Source organism: Halichoeres trimaculatus, unplaced genomic scaffold (genome assembly GCF_033239565.1).
Source record: "Halichoeres trimaculatus isolate MK-OKI-2021-1 unplaced genomic scaffold, fHalTri1.1 fHalTri1_scaffold_6, whole genome shotgun sequence".
NCBI lineage: Eukaryota > Metazoa > Chordata > Actinopteri > Labriformes > Labridae > Halichoeres > Halichoeres trimaculatus.
In genome coordinates, this window is record NW_027437184.1 from 18,248,228 (window position 1) to 18,264,148 (window position 15,921).

General features: G+C 39.2%; 2 protein-coding genes across 3 annotated transcripts; both read left to right on the plus strand.

The window, feature by feature from the left end:
• Positions 1 to 99: 99 nt before the first annotated feature.
• On the plus strand, positions 100 to 9,494 carry proser1 (proline and serine rich 1). Of its 2 annotated transcripts, XM_074672107.1 has the most exons (12): positions 100 to 678; positions 755 to 820; positions 1,125 to 1,193; positions 1,300 to 1,394; positions 1,529 to 1,622; positions 1,736 to 1,846; positions 2,311 to 2,412; positions 2,926 to 3,004; positions 3,254 to 3,346; positions 4,680 to 6,042; positions 7,154 to 7,298; positions 7,413 to 9,493. In XM_074672107.1, the coding sequence occupies exons 1-12, from the start codon at positions 634 to 636 to the stop codon at positions 7,536 to 7,538; spliced, it is 2,388 nt and encodes a 795-aa protein (XP_074528208.1). In that variant the 5' UTR covers positions 100 to 633; the 3' UTR covers positions 7,539 to 9,493. The 2 variants fall into 2 exon arrangements, with proteins under 2 accessions (XP_074528208.1, XP_074528209.1); XM_074672108.1 differs by lacking the exon at positions 3,254 to 3,346 and having other exon boundaries at positions 7,413 to 9,494.
• Positions 9,495 to 10,073: 579 nt separating this feature from the next.
• Positions 10,074 to 15,909, plus strand: stoml3b (stomatin (EPB72)-like 3b). The gene is made up of 7 exons (XM_074672596.1): positions 10,074 to 10,280; positions 13,864 to 13,967; positions 14,069 to 14,141; positions 14,255 to 14,337; positions 14,433 to 14,636; positions 14,886 to 15,020; positions 15,106 to 15,909. Exons 1-7 carry the CDS (start codon positions 10,217 to 10,219, stop codon positions 15,292 to 15,294), a joined length of 852 nt encoding a protein of 283 aa, XP_074528697.1. The 5' UTR covers positions 10,074 to 10,216; the 3' UTR covers positions 15,295 to 15,909.
• Positions 15,910 to 15,921: the final 12 nt, after the last annotated feature.

The window sequence follows — 15,921 nt, forward strand, 5'->3', positions numbered from 1 at the left end:
AATCAATATGATTTCACCTAATTGTATGCAACTGTTCTTTTAAAATTACTTCTACTATGTAAGTATCCTGACAGGCCATTTCCAGGGGTCCTCAAAGGTGTTGACGTTCCGAGCGCCAGCTGTCAATGGATGCTAACAGGAGTGCTGCCTCGGCTAACACTTTATTACGATATATGAAACGATTTTTAGCATTCAACTGGCTTAATTGTTATTACCATCACTACTCGATTTCAAATTATCTAACTTCACAGGAGAACATAACTTGTTTTACGTATTTTTAATGTATTTTCGTTGAGCTCTTCTCATAAAAGAAGTAGCTGTAGCCGGCTAGCTTGTTGTTGGCTGGTGCAAACAGGCTTCTCCCTGCAGATACAGCTTCTCTTTTTTTTAAAGGCATTGTTTCAAGTTGGACCATGCAGCCGCATTACGGAACTGATGATAAACAGTGTTTATTTAAAGATTATGAATTTTCTTCCATTGCATTATGAATTCTTTTAATCAACGTTGGAGCAATTGCATGATTTAAAGGTCCATTTATCGTGACCTTACCCGTGGTAATTTAAAAAGTAATCTCTGGTAGTATTTACCAGTTACCGTTAGTAATAAGTGTGTCAACTGTTTGTATTACCAAACATGGATAAGAAGTCATTTGATATCGTCTTGGATGAGATAAGAAAAGTAAGGAGTCTTCAAGATTTTATGGTTTAGAACAATTCCAGCCTCGCTATATCTTAATTTTTAATTCTATGTTTAGTGTGTCCTGACCGATCAGCGGACCAGAGCCATTGAGCAGGTCCATGGATATTTCTCCAGTGAGCAGGTATTTATTACGTCACCAATTCATTTTGTGCTTGCCTCCATTTACTTAACCTTTACTGTTAAAATCTCACGTGATCAACTAGGCCCTCAAGACTATTCTTTTGGCTTGTACTAAAGCTGCTATAATGTGACCAGAAAGAAGGGGATACAGTTCTTAAATGAAAACATGTACTTCATTTAAGACTTGATAACATCTCTAGTCTCTTTACCTTGTGAATTTTGTAACTTGTTCCTCTTGCCTTTTGCCAAATATATTTACTTATACAAAATTATGGAAAAATTAAGACTGTCTTGAACATCTGCAGGTGATGGAGATACTGAAGTACTTCTCATGGGCAGAGCCTCAGATCAAAGCAGTGAAAGCTCTGCAGCATGTGAGTATCAGAGGTTAATGTGAAAGTCTATACTGTTTACCTTTGCAGGTATCCATCTTCATTTACAGATTTAGACATATATTGCTTGTTTATTCGTTTACTTCAGAAAATGGTTGCGATCCCTACAACCAAAGTTGCAAACATCCTGAGCTGCTTCACCTTTTCAAAGGACCGACTGATTGTGTTGGAACTAATAGCTTTGTAAGTACACTTCCAAAAACACATGTGCTGTGACTCAGCCTAAAAATGCTGCAGCTTTATTGTAAGACAGGATTGGTTATTTGTTTGCATTGGTTATGTAATAATAATTTGAATTTGTATTTTTCCCCATACAGGAACATCTCTGATGCTCAAAATTATCGTCCTGTTGAGGATCTGTTTCGTATACACATGTCTGAGAAAAAACGAGCTCGCAGGATACTGGAGCAAGTAAGTTCATCCTTTATGATTAAATGTTGTATGTGGTTTTTGTTTAGCTTCAAGGCATACATTTGGTTAGCCAGTGAGATGAGATGTCTAATGAGACACGTCTGTCTTACCAGGTATGCAAGGTTGGCTGCAAGGCTCCTGTAGCCATGATCTCATCATGTGGTATGATACCAGGAAATCCATACCCAAAAGGTAGACCAAGCCTGGTCAGTGGCACATTCCCCGTAAGTATGTGCAGGTGTTAATATTGAATTTGTCTGAATGCTTGCCAGTGAAGCGATTGAAAAATATACATGCAAGATAACCAGTTGCACCACAACAAACCACAGATACAGATTGAGAATTTTTACAGTTTTTGTAATTGTGTGGTTGCCAGTGTGTTCAACTGTTAAGTCTCAAGATATGAAGATGTTTGAGTTGTGAATCACTGGCTTCTTTAAAAATATTGAGTAAAATGTTAATACTTGCTCTGACTACTATAGATTTAATTTCTTAAAAGACATTTTTTTTTCATTAGTTCATGCTTCACTTGTTAAAATTAAAAAGAAGGAAACTTGAGAAACAGTAATAAAAGTTTCTCTTTTATTTTTATTTCTATGTTTTAGTCATCTGTGTTTTGCTTTGTATTGTCAAATAAGCTTAAAAATGTAAAAAAAAAATTCAACATGTATTTTTGTCATGGTCACAGGGAATCCCCCCTGTGAAGAAAGAGGGTGAGAAGAAGGATGACGCCTCTAACAGTATGGAAGGAAAAGGAATTGCTTCCCGGATCATTGGACCCTTCAAACCAGTAAGTACTTGAATGATAGTACTAGACTTGAATGATGTAACGATTACAGGTTGCCCTAGAGAAGTCTCATGACTGAGTGGTCAGGCCTCACATGACTTATTTTATTGCTTGCATAGAAAAACAACAATGAAAAAAAACACGAGTTGAGCTTTGTTACGTAAGCCATTGAAGTACCATTGTGAGAGTGCTAAATGGATGTGTGTAAATATGATGGGCGTTAGCAGAGTAATATGAGAAGGATGAATCAACAAGCATTGTTGATCACTATTTCTTTGTAATTTCTCTGTGTTACTTGGTGTTTTGATTCACTCATTAAACCTCATATCTCTGACTGTTTTTAAACATATTTTTTTTAGGTTTTGCTTTGTGGAGTCTCTCCATAAAAAGTACTTTAATTCCTTGTCTATGCTTGGATTGGCATTATGGATAATTCTCCTTTTATCACAGATCACACCGGTAACCTGCTAATCATATCCCTGCTTTTTTTTCTCCATCTCTCTATTCTTTCTATAGTTTCCCTCGAGCTACAACCCCCATCGGCCTGTGCCTTACCCTATACCACCTTGTCGGCCTCATGCTTCTATTGCACCAAGTAAGAAGCAATCCACTTAACCCTTGCAGCTAATCAACACTGCAAATAATTTTTCTTGTAACCTAATAAATTATGCTTTGAGTGGTTTTTAAGTGCTGCAATCAGACATGTTTTTTCTGCTTTGGGAACTGGGTTGGGGTATAATTAATCCTCAAGTGCTTGTGTGGTCATGTATGAGTCAGTGTGTGCCTGGTTTGTGTAAGTGTGAATAAGTGGTGGACACTTTTAATGTTTGCAACTGCTACTCAGGTGCATACAACAACGCAGGCCTTGTTTCTGTGGGAGGGGTTATAACAGCCAACGTGCCCCCTCCCCCCTACAACTCAACCCACAAAGTAGCAGGTATGATTCAAGCGCGTGCGGGTATGTGTGAGGCCGCTATGATAGACACTCTCTGAAGCTTGCTGCCTAACTACCTGGCATGCTGCTTACCTGCCCTTCTCAGGCCTTTATCCGGGAAGAATGCGCTTTTTTTCTGCTGGAGACACTGAATTACACTGAGTGACCAGAAAAAATCACAAAGGACTATAAAACAGCTGTGTACTGAAATCCTTAAGTATTTTAGCTCTGAAAAATAGTTATTTGAGTTTCCTCTTACCTGCAATATAAGTGTGCATAAACAAGTCAAGACAAATGCAGGCTGTACTTCAAGGCTGTATTGTATTTCTGTACACCGTGCAGACACTTCTGCTTTCTGGTCAGTCATTGTAGAGGTATGTAATGGTGAAATATGTGGACCAGTCCTTGGCTGCCTGGACTGGGCATAGCTTCAAACTAATATCATCAATCTTTTTTTTCTTTCTGGAATCATGCTCTGTGCTGGCATTTAACCTGCATTGCTTGGGATAACTTATTGTTTTTATGCTCTGTCTCATCATTTTTCACTGTTGAAATACATCATTTTAGAGCCGTTTAAGAGATAAAAGCATAACTGCAAGTCTGACTTTATCAAACCTGCCAAGTAACGTTGAAACACATAAGCGTTGAAGCTGTTATCCAAGTTTCCCCAAAAGCAAGAGGGTTAGAGTTCTGACATCTACAAGCCTTTGCTGTTCACACAAGTGGTTATGTGAGTGGTTGTATGTCAGTTTAATCAATCACAGCTTAAACACAATTTTGTCTCCAGTTTAAAACACTGCCCACCTCTGCTATTGACATCTGTCATCTGTGCTTGTTTTCATTAGGATAGTAGAGCATTAAGCTATAATGCCAGTAGTCATTCACTAAAGCTACATCCTGGCTAGTGGAGGATGGCTGGGCTGCGACAGTTTAGACACACATGACTGTGTATACTGTAATAAAGATATTAATCATATTAGTTAATTAAGTGCCAACAGGCACTTAACTGGGCAAAAGTCAGTACCCCACCCCAGGGGCCACTCTAGTCAAACATTATTGATCCACTACTGAGAAGTAGTGGAGGTTGCACTGAATCAGAGATGCTCCCTGGCTTGCCCGCCTTGCTGTTTCTCCTTTCTCCTTTTTTATGTTGTGTTTTCTTTTTTCACACAAAGGTTAGTTGGGTTTTGATTTTGTTTCTAATCAGATATTTTCAAACACCTACATGTTTGATTAGAATCTTGTTCCTCTCTGTCTAAAATGATTTTAAAACCAAGATCTAGATTTTGGTTTCGTACATTCATTTTTACCTTGTTTGATCTTTTTCTGCCTCCAGGTTATGCCAAACCTGGCAATCCACAGATCACCACACCAGGAGTCAACAGTGGCCCCCTCCTAATTCCTCCTCATGGATCCACACCTTCTACACCTGCCCCACACCAGGCCTCTCCTGCTCAGCCGACTCCTACCACCCCTATCACTCCAGTTTTTCCTGGCATGGTGCCCTCCCACAACCCTAATGCCCCCTCTCCCTCCCCTGCTCCATCTCCATCTGTGATCAAAGCAGGTCCTCAGACACCTGGTGGTCACGCTCCACCCACCCCCTCATCTGTCATCAAATCCCACACTCCTTCAGGCACCCCTTGTGGAACTCCTGTCCCTGGCAGTGGAGGTTTCACTTCATCTCCATTCCATGGTGTTTCCAGACCAAACACCCCTGCTTCAACCCGCAATGTCCAAGACCCCCTATCTCAAACGAACTCCATGGGCTCAAGTCAACAGAGGGTTTTTTCTCAGTCCACAGACCACCAATCAGGATCCACACACCCTGGAGTACACCCACAAGCAGGTAACCTTGCTAGCTCAGTAATCCGAAGCTATACCCCCTCTGGACCGCAATCTCTCACTCCTGGATCATCCAACCCTGCCATCCCGAGCTGCTCCACTCCAGGCCCCAGTCCCAAACCCTCCCAGGCTCACTCTGCACAAGTTCAAGCTGCTATGGTTGCAGCCATGAATAGACACACTGGGGGCAGTAACAGTGGCAGTAATAGTCCCGTGCCCTCGGCTTTCAAGGGTGCCTCTCGCTCGGGGACACCATCTCTTAGCTCTTTGGTGGTCCCAGGGGCTGCGCAGGCTGCCCTGGCACGTTCCTTTGGCTTGTCACATCCCTCAGGTTCTCCTCAAGTCTCACTCTCTAATCCTGTGGCCATCCCGGGGCTCCAGGCATTGTCCTCCAGCCCAGCACCTTCACATTATCCTGGCCTCTCCCCGTTTTCCTCCCTAACGCCCTCACTCGCGCCTTCCACCATCTCTGCATCTGTGCCTGCAATGCCCACCAGCAGCATTTCTAATCACCCGCCCACCTCCATTTACCCAGGCCTGGCTCCCAACGCAACCCCCAATGCAGCCTCCCCTTTTGGTCTAGGCCTCGCCTCAACCCCCTCAATATTCCAAGGACTCCCGCCTGGCCCGAGCCCCGCCGGCTTCCCAGGGTTGGGTGTTTCAGGTGGACATGGTGCTGGGAGCCCAGTGCTGTCTTCATTCATGGGACTGCCAGGGGCCACTCCCTCTTCAGTAGCAACAGTGGCACCACTGCAGGCAGCAGCTGCTGCTGCAGCTGCAGTAGCCGGAGTTCCATCTTCATCGCCAGTGTTACCAGGATTCGCTTCAGCTTTCAGCTCCAACTTCCAGCCTGGGTTTGTGAGATTTTATGTCAACAGAATCTTGTCTTTATTCATTAATTAGAATAACCCTCAGGATTTGTACATAACAAAGACTGTAGGCATGTTATTACAATAAGCTGTAAGTTTCCATTCTTAGAAATGCCACTAGTAAGTCTTCTTTACTGGCTTTGGTTTGAAGAAAGGAGATCACGTGTGATCGTTTGAAGTGACATCACAGATGATATCCATCAACTTTCCACTTGTGTTCTATGTTACGAGTGGAAACACTGGACCATTACAGTGCAAAGTCCACCTTAACTCTTCTTCTGGAGTGACAGGAGTAGACTTTGGTTTGTGTTGCTGTTAAAACTTTATTGTCAGCTGTATCTAAGCTGTTATCTTGTTAATAGACAAGTGTTGCAAGCACCTGCCTCAACCCTGTGCATGCACTCAAATAACAGACAGTGTCATTTATGCAGAAGCCACTCCATAAGGCGTTCATTTTTTCTTGAAAAGATTGAAATAACATAAATAGCCTATCCAAGACACACTGTAGTGGTAAATTGGCATTACACTACCACTATCAAAAATGAGTTTTACACATGAAATAAAGTTATACTCATTTGAAATAGTAATATAAATACATTGAGCTTTATGATAAAATCATCTATACAGACCTGAAAGATCAAACTAAGCTTTAAAATTTTAGTCAGAGTTATGAATCTGCTTGTTGCTTTGACATCGATCAGGTACACTCTGGCATAGTAACCCCAGGCTAACTGATATTTTTATACAACTGAATTTCCTCTCATTAAACCAATGACACATTGTGGTGTTAAATGTTGAGCATACCAGCGTCATTGGCTGTTTCTTGCCTTTATGGAAATCTTGAATAAGCTGCTAGGACCTCTGCTCCACTTAACAGCTCATGCCACACCTTGCTTTAACAGATGCAAACATGTCAGGAGTGCCATAACCACCTGTCTCTGATTTTTGATAGAGAAAAACAAAAGTTTTGAATATAATCCCTTCGTCATGATTATATTTTCTCATATTTAAAGTAAAAAAAATGCTTTTGTAAATATTTTCATGACATGATAAGAAAAATGTTGTGTTGTCTAACAGTTGTCATCATGTCTCACAGGTTGAGCAGTGGACTCCAGCCTCCAGGGAGCAGCGGCTTCCCCAGTTTGCTGTCCTTCCCTGGGGTACCGGGCTTCTCTCCCTCTGCCTCCCCTGCTGCGCTTGGCGGTCTCCACAACCCAACCATGCAGTCTGCCTTGCTGCAGGTACACATGCTCACACACTCACTTGCACCCACTTTAATCTTGCTTTTTTAAATTATGTGAGTATCAGTCTGATAAAACTAACAGAAAAACTATTTTTCCTTTGTCGTCATCCAGGCTCATCCTACGTCTGCTTTGGAGAGTTTTCCTCCACAGCCAAACACTTTCACCAACTACCCTCCAGCACCAGGGAACCCCTTTCCCCTCCAACCAGGCCTGCACCCTCAGTTGGGATGGCAGTGAAAACACAGTGTTTTCTAAAACACTGAGATCACAGATACTGCACTGCCAGATCAATTTACTACTGTGAAGAACATTATCATGAACAGGGGAATGGTGTATATCTTTTCTTATTCATAGTGAACACTTGTAAATATAAGTTGTTACAGTTGTTTTTCAAAGTAGACTGTGAATGCTTTTCATGTTAGCTGGACTTGGCTGTTTTTAATCAAATAACTTTCATTAGTGAATCATGAAAATTGAATCATGGAAAATTGAAAAAAAAGTACATGAAATCATGTAATGGCTTGAGAGTTAGTCCCATGTAGTATTACATGCCTGGTCTCAGAGTAAAGGACATGCTTATGATATAGATAGATCAACCTGGATTAAATATTACATTAAAAAATGAAGTTTTAGACAGTTCAAGGTATATTAAAATCAGGATATTTTCAAATGGCAGCCCATGAACTTTGGAATATGTGCTTGATGATTCCATTTGTGTTTTTTCATTGAACACACACAGCAGTGGCAAGCATAACAGGCAGCAGTTTACCTTTAGTTTAAAAAAATCCTTCTGACAGACGTCACCCTGAGTTCAGTACTGTTACAACAGTATTACGTCCATGTAGTGTTTTAAGATGTTGCAGAAAAACAACTTGAAGATTTTGTTGATTGAGATTATGTTTACTTCAGATTTACAACATCAGCTGGCTATACTTTGCAACACAGTGAAAACTTATTTTATTTCCTTTTATGTACACCCAAACAGTTACTTTGTTGTGTTAGAGTAATGTGTTTTTATACATTTGCCTTTGTTTATTTTGCCTTTGTATTTGCACCTGTTTCATTGTTGGTCAGTAAACTGCTGGGTGCTGTAGCTTATTTGTTTTTTTTGTATTTTATGCAGCCCCACCCTTTAAGAAGCTTCAATCAATACAAAACTTGTGTACTTTTTTTAGGGCAAGGCCTGCTGTTTTCTGGGTGCAGCAAAAATCACTTATTATAAGAGCATGTCTGTTGGATTAGTAAGAAGGCTTTGGGTTAGAAAGCTCATTCATTTTGCAAAATGACACTTTTATCATTTTAGATAAGGCGTGGTTGAAGGAAGGTTCATGACTAGATAAAGACTCAATCACTGGGCTTGTTGTTAATTATTGAAAATCTATAAACATGGACCCCATCTATAAATTCTGTCACTTAAGTTATTTTCTGTTCCTTTATTAAACCTCAGTGTTAGTATGAAATCCATTCTCAGCCTAGGAATAGACCTAAAGCTCTTTACAGTTTTTATCACAGAGATTGATAAAGTTGCTCAATATGTGACTGCTGCTATCAGTCAGGTGTCAGTTAGTCATAGGCCTTCCAACATCAGAGCTCTGTGGAAAAATTTCAACTTTACACCAAGTTTCTTGAATCATATCTCGACCTACGGTAACTTTAAAACTTCAAACTAGTCTGTCCATTTAATTACGATATAGTTATAAAATTACATGAATGCCAGCTTGTGTGCAGTAAAAGCGTTGCCTGAAGCTTCTTAAAAGAAATAAAACTAAGTCAATTCTCAGTAAAATTCTTTCAAGGCACACCTGATCTGACTCCAAAAAACCACAGTAAGCAAAGAATAATTTCATCTGACTTTTTCAGGTGTTTTGAGGAAAACAATCCATCTTACATCAGGGTCAAAGTAGTAGTTTGTAAATTTACCTCGGATGAGACCAAATGCTTAACTTAACTAAAAGCAAACCTTCTTTTGCTGGCTATTCTAAAGGATAAGTGTACTACATCAGGATTTTTTTTTTTCCAATTTTGGTGCATCAAAATCTTTTTAATGTATATCCAGTGCTTTATAATTTTAAGTAAAAACAACTAGAAAGCCATCCAACGTCTTGAAGAGACATTTCTTTCTCATTCAGGACTTCCCTACACCTCACCATTTGAATAGTGATGAGGAATTTTAAACTGAATTCACATTTTTATTCCCAAATTTAAGACCAAAAACAGATTTTATTTTTTTTTTGAGAAGTGAGAAATCGATCAAAAAATAAAGATCTTAGAATTAAAGAATTAAATTACAGTTATTTACTTTCAGCTCAGGACTGAAAAAACACAAGTCCAATTTGAAAATTATAAGTAATAACATACTTAACTGTTTTGTTCTGCTTTGTGACAGTAAATTAGAAAATTCATGGACAATAACAATAGTTTTATTTAAGTATTAAAAATATAATTTTGAATAAAGAGCTTGTACTGTCTGGTGGATTAACCATTACAGAAAAAATTGTTAATCAGCAATTTACTGTTAATATAGGGCGTGGTGGCATACTTACTCTGGGCTGAGGTCAGTATAAACATACTAGTATTAATAAATACATACATACATCCATCCATACATGCATATACAGAGAAAGAGATTTGTGGTGCAGTACCTTTATGACTCATATGCACTTTTAACAACATAATGTAAACAATTAAACTAGTAAATTGCAAAAAGCTGAGATGATTTCTGTGACGTGCTCACACCTCAATAATTGTGTTTTTACTGATGATTTACTCAAAGCCAGAGCCCCACCCACACTGTCCCTGAACTACATGCTGAAGTGATACAGCTTTAAAAGGCTGGCTGACTTCCTCCTCATTAGATTCACTTCTCTCCTAACAAACTCTTACAGCGCACTTCCTTTATCACTTCACTCCAGCGAATGGAAATGGAGCACCATATGGAGAGTGGAAAAAGAAGAGGAGAAAGCAGAGACGACTTAATCTGTGAGAAACACTTTTTTTACACCTGAGTTCTAGCTTTACTTTAATTGTTTATGTTAAAAAAACAGAACAAAGTTCACAGCTGAGAGCGACATAGAGGTTGTTTATGCTTCCAGGTACTACAAACAGGATCAATATTGTCTTTAGAATGTTAGGTAACTAAGCAGGAGTGTATTATGTATTCTATTTTTGCTGGAGCTCACCTGTTCGGGTGGTAAGCAACAGGAAGCTATGGGGCAAAGTAGAACTCCATTGTCATAGTGACAGAAATCACATGGCTATGAGATAGAGGATTCTAAACCCATGTGACACAGTATTTACCTAAGTGTCTCCTGTCATTTACATACCTGTTTGTGTGCTGTGTGAAGTCAGGTGAACAAGGGACTCTCTTGTTAGATGGTTTTGTTCGGCTTGCTGGGTAAATAGTGCGTAATTTGATGACAGGGGTTTGTTTTGAGATTCATTTTCCATGACTTAAAGATGACATTCTGATAGACAGGATCCAATTTCATAGACAGCTGTGTACACATTTATATGCATTCACTTTCACTCAGGTGTTGGTTAATTATAAAGTCGAGGCTGAACAATAGAAAACTTTCACAGAGAGTGTGAAAAAGTGGAGGCTCCAAATTGTGGCTTTGTGCAACAGTTAGTTTTCCCTGGTTAGTGAACAGGATATCTACATTTCCTGTGGTTGACCTAGAACGACTTAACGTGTTGTTTCTATATGACTGTAAGATGAAGTTTACTAGAGACAGAGGTGACGGAAATGTTGGGCCTTCTGCAAATTGAACACAAACATTTTTTCTTTCACTGCATTTAAAAAAATCAAGCTGTGGAGCCTCTTATGAGTCCAATATACCTTTGATTTGTGTAAACATCAAACAAGACTGATTTGACTATAAGATTAGGTTAACAGCGAGCATGAGGAGTCTCTTGAGAAATCTAATGTCATTGTTGTGAAACACCGACGAAGAGTGAGATACTGTCACCTGAGTTGGACAATGACTATGACTTTCAGACCTTTCCCTTATTAAATGGCCTCTTTTATGACCCAAGCAGTAATCCAGGGATCCTGTTACGAGAGTCAACATGATTGTTTGCACAATGTGAAAGAGGGTTTTCCTGCATGTAAACACACATTTTTAATGAGCTTTGATTACTTAGACATTTGGCACCATGTGCCATATAAACATCTATTCACACACAGAATGAGTTTGCTCTGATTTCTATTTAAGTTTAATCATACTACCCACATAGATTCAAAATTTACACCTTACACATGTGGATCTACTTTCATTTGGCATAAAGGGTCGGTTTCTGAACAGGTAGAGTTGTTTCAAAATAAAATAAAAGGGAGGAAGGGGAAGCTCTCTGCACTCTAACTTAGATTTTAATTACACTTTATTCCAGACCCAAAGGCCCATATCTGTATAAATAAAGATATCCAAAAATAACCAATAAAAATAACAGAAACAACAAACAACAAATAAAATCAAAGTTTTAACAGTATTAGTAATTAAAACCTATTGAAACATTTGTACCAGTGTTTCCAGTAACAAGATGAGCACATTGTGTTACTTTCGCTGAGCTGTGTGAGTGGCATCGTTATTTTATTTTCTGAATCAATTAATCAACACATGCATTTGCCCATAAAGTTTTGTAAGTACAGTATGAAATATGTACATATTATTTATGATGAACATGACCAGCACTTAAACACCTAGGCAAATTCAGAAATATTCTAAGTGCATCCACTTAGTTTTAGGGCAGGGGTATTTGCATGTTTTTTGTTTTGTCAGGCGTTGCTCAAAACTTTAACTAATCCTCTCTGTCTCTACCAATCCCATCTACTTTGACAAATACCCTTTATAAATTGCAAGACGTTATTTTACCCTGCATATTTTCTCAGCATGTTAACTCTCAGAATGTGAGGAAACAGTGGCACCTTGTCAGTGGAGCTACCATCTCCTAAACTAATCATGTGATTGGAAATAATTCAAGAAATTTGCTGCCAGAGTGTATCTGGCAGTCTGTAAGTGCCTGCCAGCCCTCATTAACAATTTATTGTTCTATTTATTGGTTTTATTGGTTTATACTTCCTGTACAAATGGGTGTGAGACCTCAAATGGGAAAACCATTTTTCAAAACATTAGGCACGGATCTCCTTACAAATGGTTTCTCAGACTCTCTCATTCATCCAAGCTACTTGCATTGTTTTTTGTTGCGTGTGCAAAAGAGTATAAATCTGCACACATGGATCTCTTGGACATAGCTCACTGATTAAAACTGATCAGATAAGGAAATGGCCTATTTTTTATGGCTTATAACCATTCTTTCACTGTTTGAGCATGTTTTGCAAAACTGTCATGACATTGAGTGTTTGTGGTGTTTCCCACAATAATCTGGTAAAAAACCTCCTAAGGGAGTGTGGAATGAGAATTACAACTGACCAATCACAATCGGTGATTAAAATCTCTGACCAGTCCAACAAAACTAACAAAATGGTAACAAAGATGAGAACTTAGATATTTTGAGTTTCATTCTGTATTTTGCAAAAAAAAAAAGGAGTAAAAAGTAAAAAAGCGAATGACTTACCGTTGAGCTGATGTTACCAATTCATACTGGTCTGCTGTCCTCGGCTGACCTTGAAATAGCTCCCACTCCTCCGTGATAAAGGCTTTTTAAATTCTCCTAATGTGCCTGGAGGAGAGAGGCTCCAGAAGAGAGGAGGCTGCTGGAGGAGCTGATGGTTTATCCTCTAAGGAAGTCTTTTAATGCACACTCGGTTTAAACGTGATTATTTTAACATGTCACTCTCACAGTGCTAAGCAGAACTCTTTACAAGGCAATATACGAGGCAGTATAATAATACAAATTACACTTTGGGATAAACATCAATTTGATTTCACCAAACGTGGTGGCAGCAACATTTTCTCTCAATAAAAAACAAAATCACTGATTGAAATAATAAAATAGAATTTTTAAAAAAAGAAAGAAAAAAGAAAAGAAAAACAGGATCCAGCAGGAACATACCAAAAACAACAACAACAACAACTAATTGACTAATAAATGTGTTTACACACAAGAAGACATGAAGATGAAATGGTTGAATTTTACCACCATAATAATAATATACCATGTATGATAAGACATGTATTGCAGCTTACATAACTCAGTTAAAAAAAGGTTGAGAGGTTCTATTGGAGTTTGTACCTCTGGGTTTGACATGTTAGACATTTAGCTGCTCATCTTGATTTGCCACTGGAAGGACTGTGATACATGTATAAGGATAAAAATTAATGATGTTCAGATTCTGAGGTTCTGTCACTTTAAAGATCTTAAAAGCCTTTTTGTGGTTTTGTGTCTGGTGAATGTTTTGACATAAAAAACTGTTGTTTCAAACAGGTTTCTGAATCTATAAGACCTTTTTAATCCCTGCATCATTTCTTAATCAGTCAAATCTGGCCTCTTTTTATTTGAATCTGTATGCAACTTTGTTATAATAAGGAAGTTCTCTTTTACTTTCTTAAATGGTAAGAGCATCAGTTTAACACAGTTGTCCCTCTACTCTGACTCTCCATAGCTGAACGGACAGGCTCACTGGGATGCTGTGGTTGGGTCATCGTCATACTGTCTGGCATCTTTACGCTTGCCCTCTTCCCTTTCACCATCTGGTTCTGTCTGAAGGTGAGTAAAATGAAAGAATCAGAAAAATTAAGCAAAAAAAGAAAAAATTGGATTAACAACAGTTGAGCTTTCACTGTAATTATTTTTTTTATGTGCTACAGATTGTTCAGGAGTATGAGCGTGCTGTCATCTTCAGGCTGGGCCGCATCACTGACAGAAAGGCTAAAGGACCAGGTAGAAACATATACACAACTTCTATGTTTCTTATATATATATATATATATATATATATATATACATATATATTAATTGAGGGAATATCACAAATATATTTTTCTTCTGCCCAGGAATTTTCTTCATTTTGCCATGCACTGATTCCTTTGTGAAAGTGGATCTGAGAACTGTCTCATTTGACATTCCACCCCAAGAGGTAGAATTTGCACAAGCACAAAAACTAAACATGCAAACAGAATCTGGCTCCTTTATTCACATATTTATGATTGATGTCAATCACTCCTACCTTAGATCTTGACCAAGGACTCCGTCACAGTCTGCGTGGATGGAGTGGTGTACTTCCGTGTCAGTGACCCCATCGCCTCTGTTGCTAACGTATCAAACGCTGACTTCTCAACTCGTCTGCTGGCTCAAACCACCCTCAGAAACGTGTTGGGGACCAAGAACCTGGCTGAGCTGCTGTCTGACAGAGAGGGCATCGCTCACAGCATGCAGGTACACTGTGGTCCAACTTCAAAAAGCAATGTGAAACTTACAAAATAATATAGGTTACAAACTGTGGTACAATCTAACACAAAACATGAAGCACAAGATCATACGTAGTTGCATGACTGAGCCCTGTTAAAAACCTGTTCTGGTTTGAGTTAAAAGTGATCCCAGGCATAATCCAGCAGGGGCTTTGCAGGTAGATTCATTATGCCTGAGCTATAAAGTGCAAACTATTCTTTTTCCTGATTTTTCCAGTCCAGCCTGGATGAAGCCACAGATCACTGGGGCATCAAGGTGGAGCGGGTGGAGATTAAAGATGTGAAGCTGCCGCATCAGCTGCAGAGAGCCATGGCTGCTGAGGCCGAGGCTGCACGAGAGGCCAGAGCCAAGGTCAGCGCGCAAAGCACATGTGCGTAGAGTATTCATAGGAAATAGTCTACATGCCATTCTGACCACACCCTTCTTTCATATGTAGGTGATTGCAGCTGAAGGTGAGATGAATGCGTCACGCGCTCTGAAGGAGGCATCCCTCGTGATCGCAGAGTCCCCGTCCGCCCTGCAGCTGCGCTACCTGCAGACCCTGAACACCATCGCAGCTGAGAAGAACTCCACCATCATCTTCCCTCTGCCCATGGATGTCTTGTCTCATTTCATGAAGAAGTGATTCCTCACTCAGCGGATTGCCTCAAGTCACTGATAGAAAAACTGACTGGAATGGGGTCTGGCTGCATTTCTGTTAGATAGGATGTCAGATCGATGATAATGCCAAAGTTGCATGCTCTATTTGTTGCTAAAAAAAATTTCTTTACCTGCTAAATAACACAATTGAGATAAAATGAATAAAAATGTGCTGTATAACTGGTTGATTGTTGAAATAGTTAAGTTGCAGCTTATTATGAATTTATATGGTGTCATATCAATTGCCTACTTTCATACATTAAAATGTATAAAACTGTACAGTTTTGTTCCCCATAATGGCAAATGTTGTCTCAACATGTGACACTTCTTAAAGGGATATTTCATTTTTTAATATTGAATAATGATTAATTAAGCTAATATTGTATTAGCCACAACAGATGCTGGTCAGCTTGGCCTGTTAACCCTTTATTGTCGAACGTATCACATTTGATACATATTTACATTCTACCCCTAGAGGATTATCATCCAACTACAGGCAGCTGAAGCTGTAATGTGGCCCTTTTCAAAATGGCTGGTGTTGTGAAATCAACCACAAACTTTTTTTCAGGGAAACCCTTGCTAGTTTTCAAGAAGTTGCAGTAAGTACTATATC

Excerpts from the sequence above, each read along its gene's own strand:
- stoml3b (XM_074672596.1), top strand. The coding sequence starts at position 10,217 with ATGGAAATGGAGCACCATATGGAGAGTGGAAAAAGAAGAGGAGAAAGC. Across the intron at positions 10,281-13,863 it reads AAGCAGAGACGACTTAATCT|CTGAACGGACAGGCTCACTG; the intron begins GTGAGAAACACT and ends GACTCTCCATAG. Across the intron at positions 14,637-14,885 it reads GCATCGCTCACAGCATGCAG|TCCAGCCTGGATGAAGCCAC; the intron begins GTACACTGTGGT and ends TGATTTTTCCAG.
- proser1 (XM_074672107.1), top strand. The coding sequence starts at position 634 with ATGGATAAGAAGTCATTTGATATCGTCTTGGATGAGATAAGAAAA. Across the intron at positions 1,623-1,735 it reads CTCGCAGGATACTGGAGCAA|GTATGCAAGGTTGGCTGCAA; the intron begins GTAAGTTCATCC and ends CTGTCTTACCAG. Across the intron at positions 3,005-3,253 it reads TCATGCTTCTATTGCACCAA|GTGCATACAACAACGCAGGC; the intron begins GTAAGAAGCAAT and ends ACTGCTACTCAG.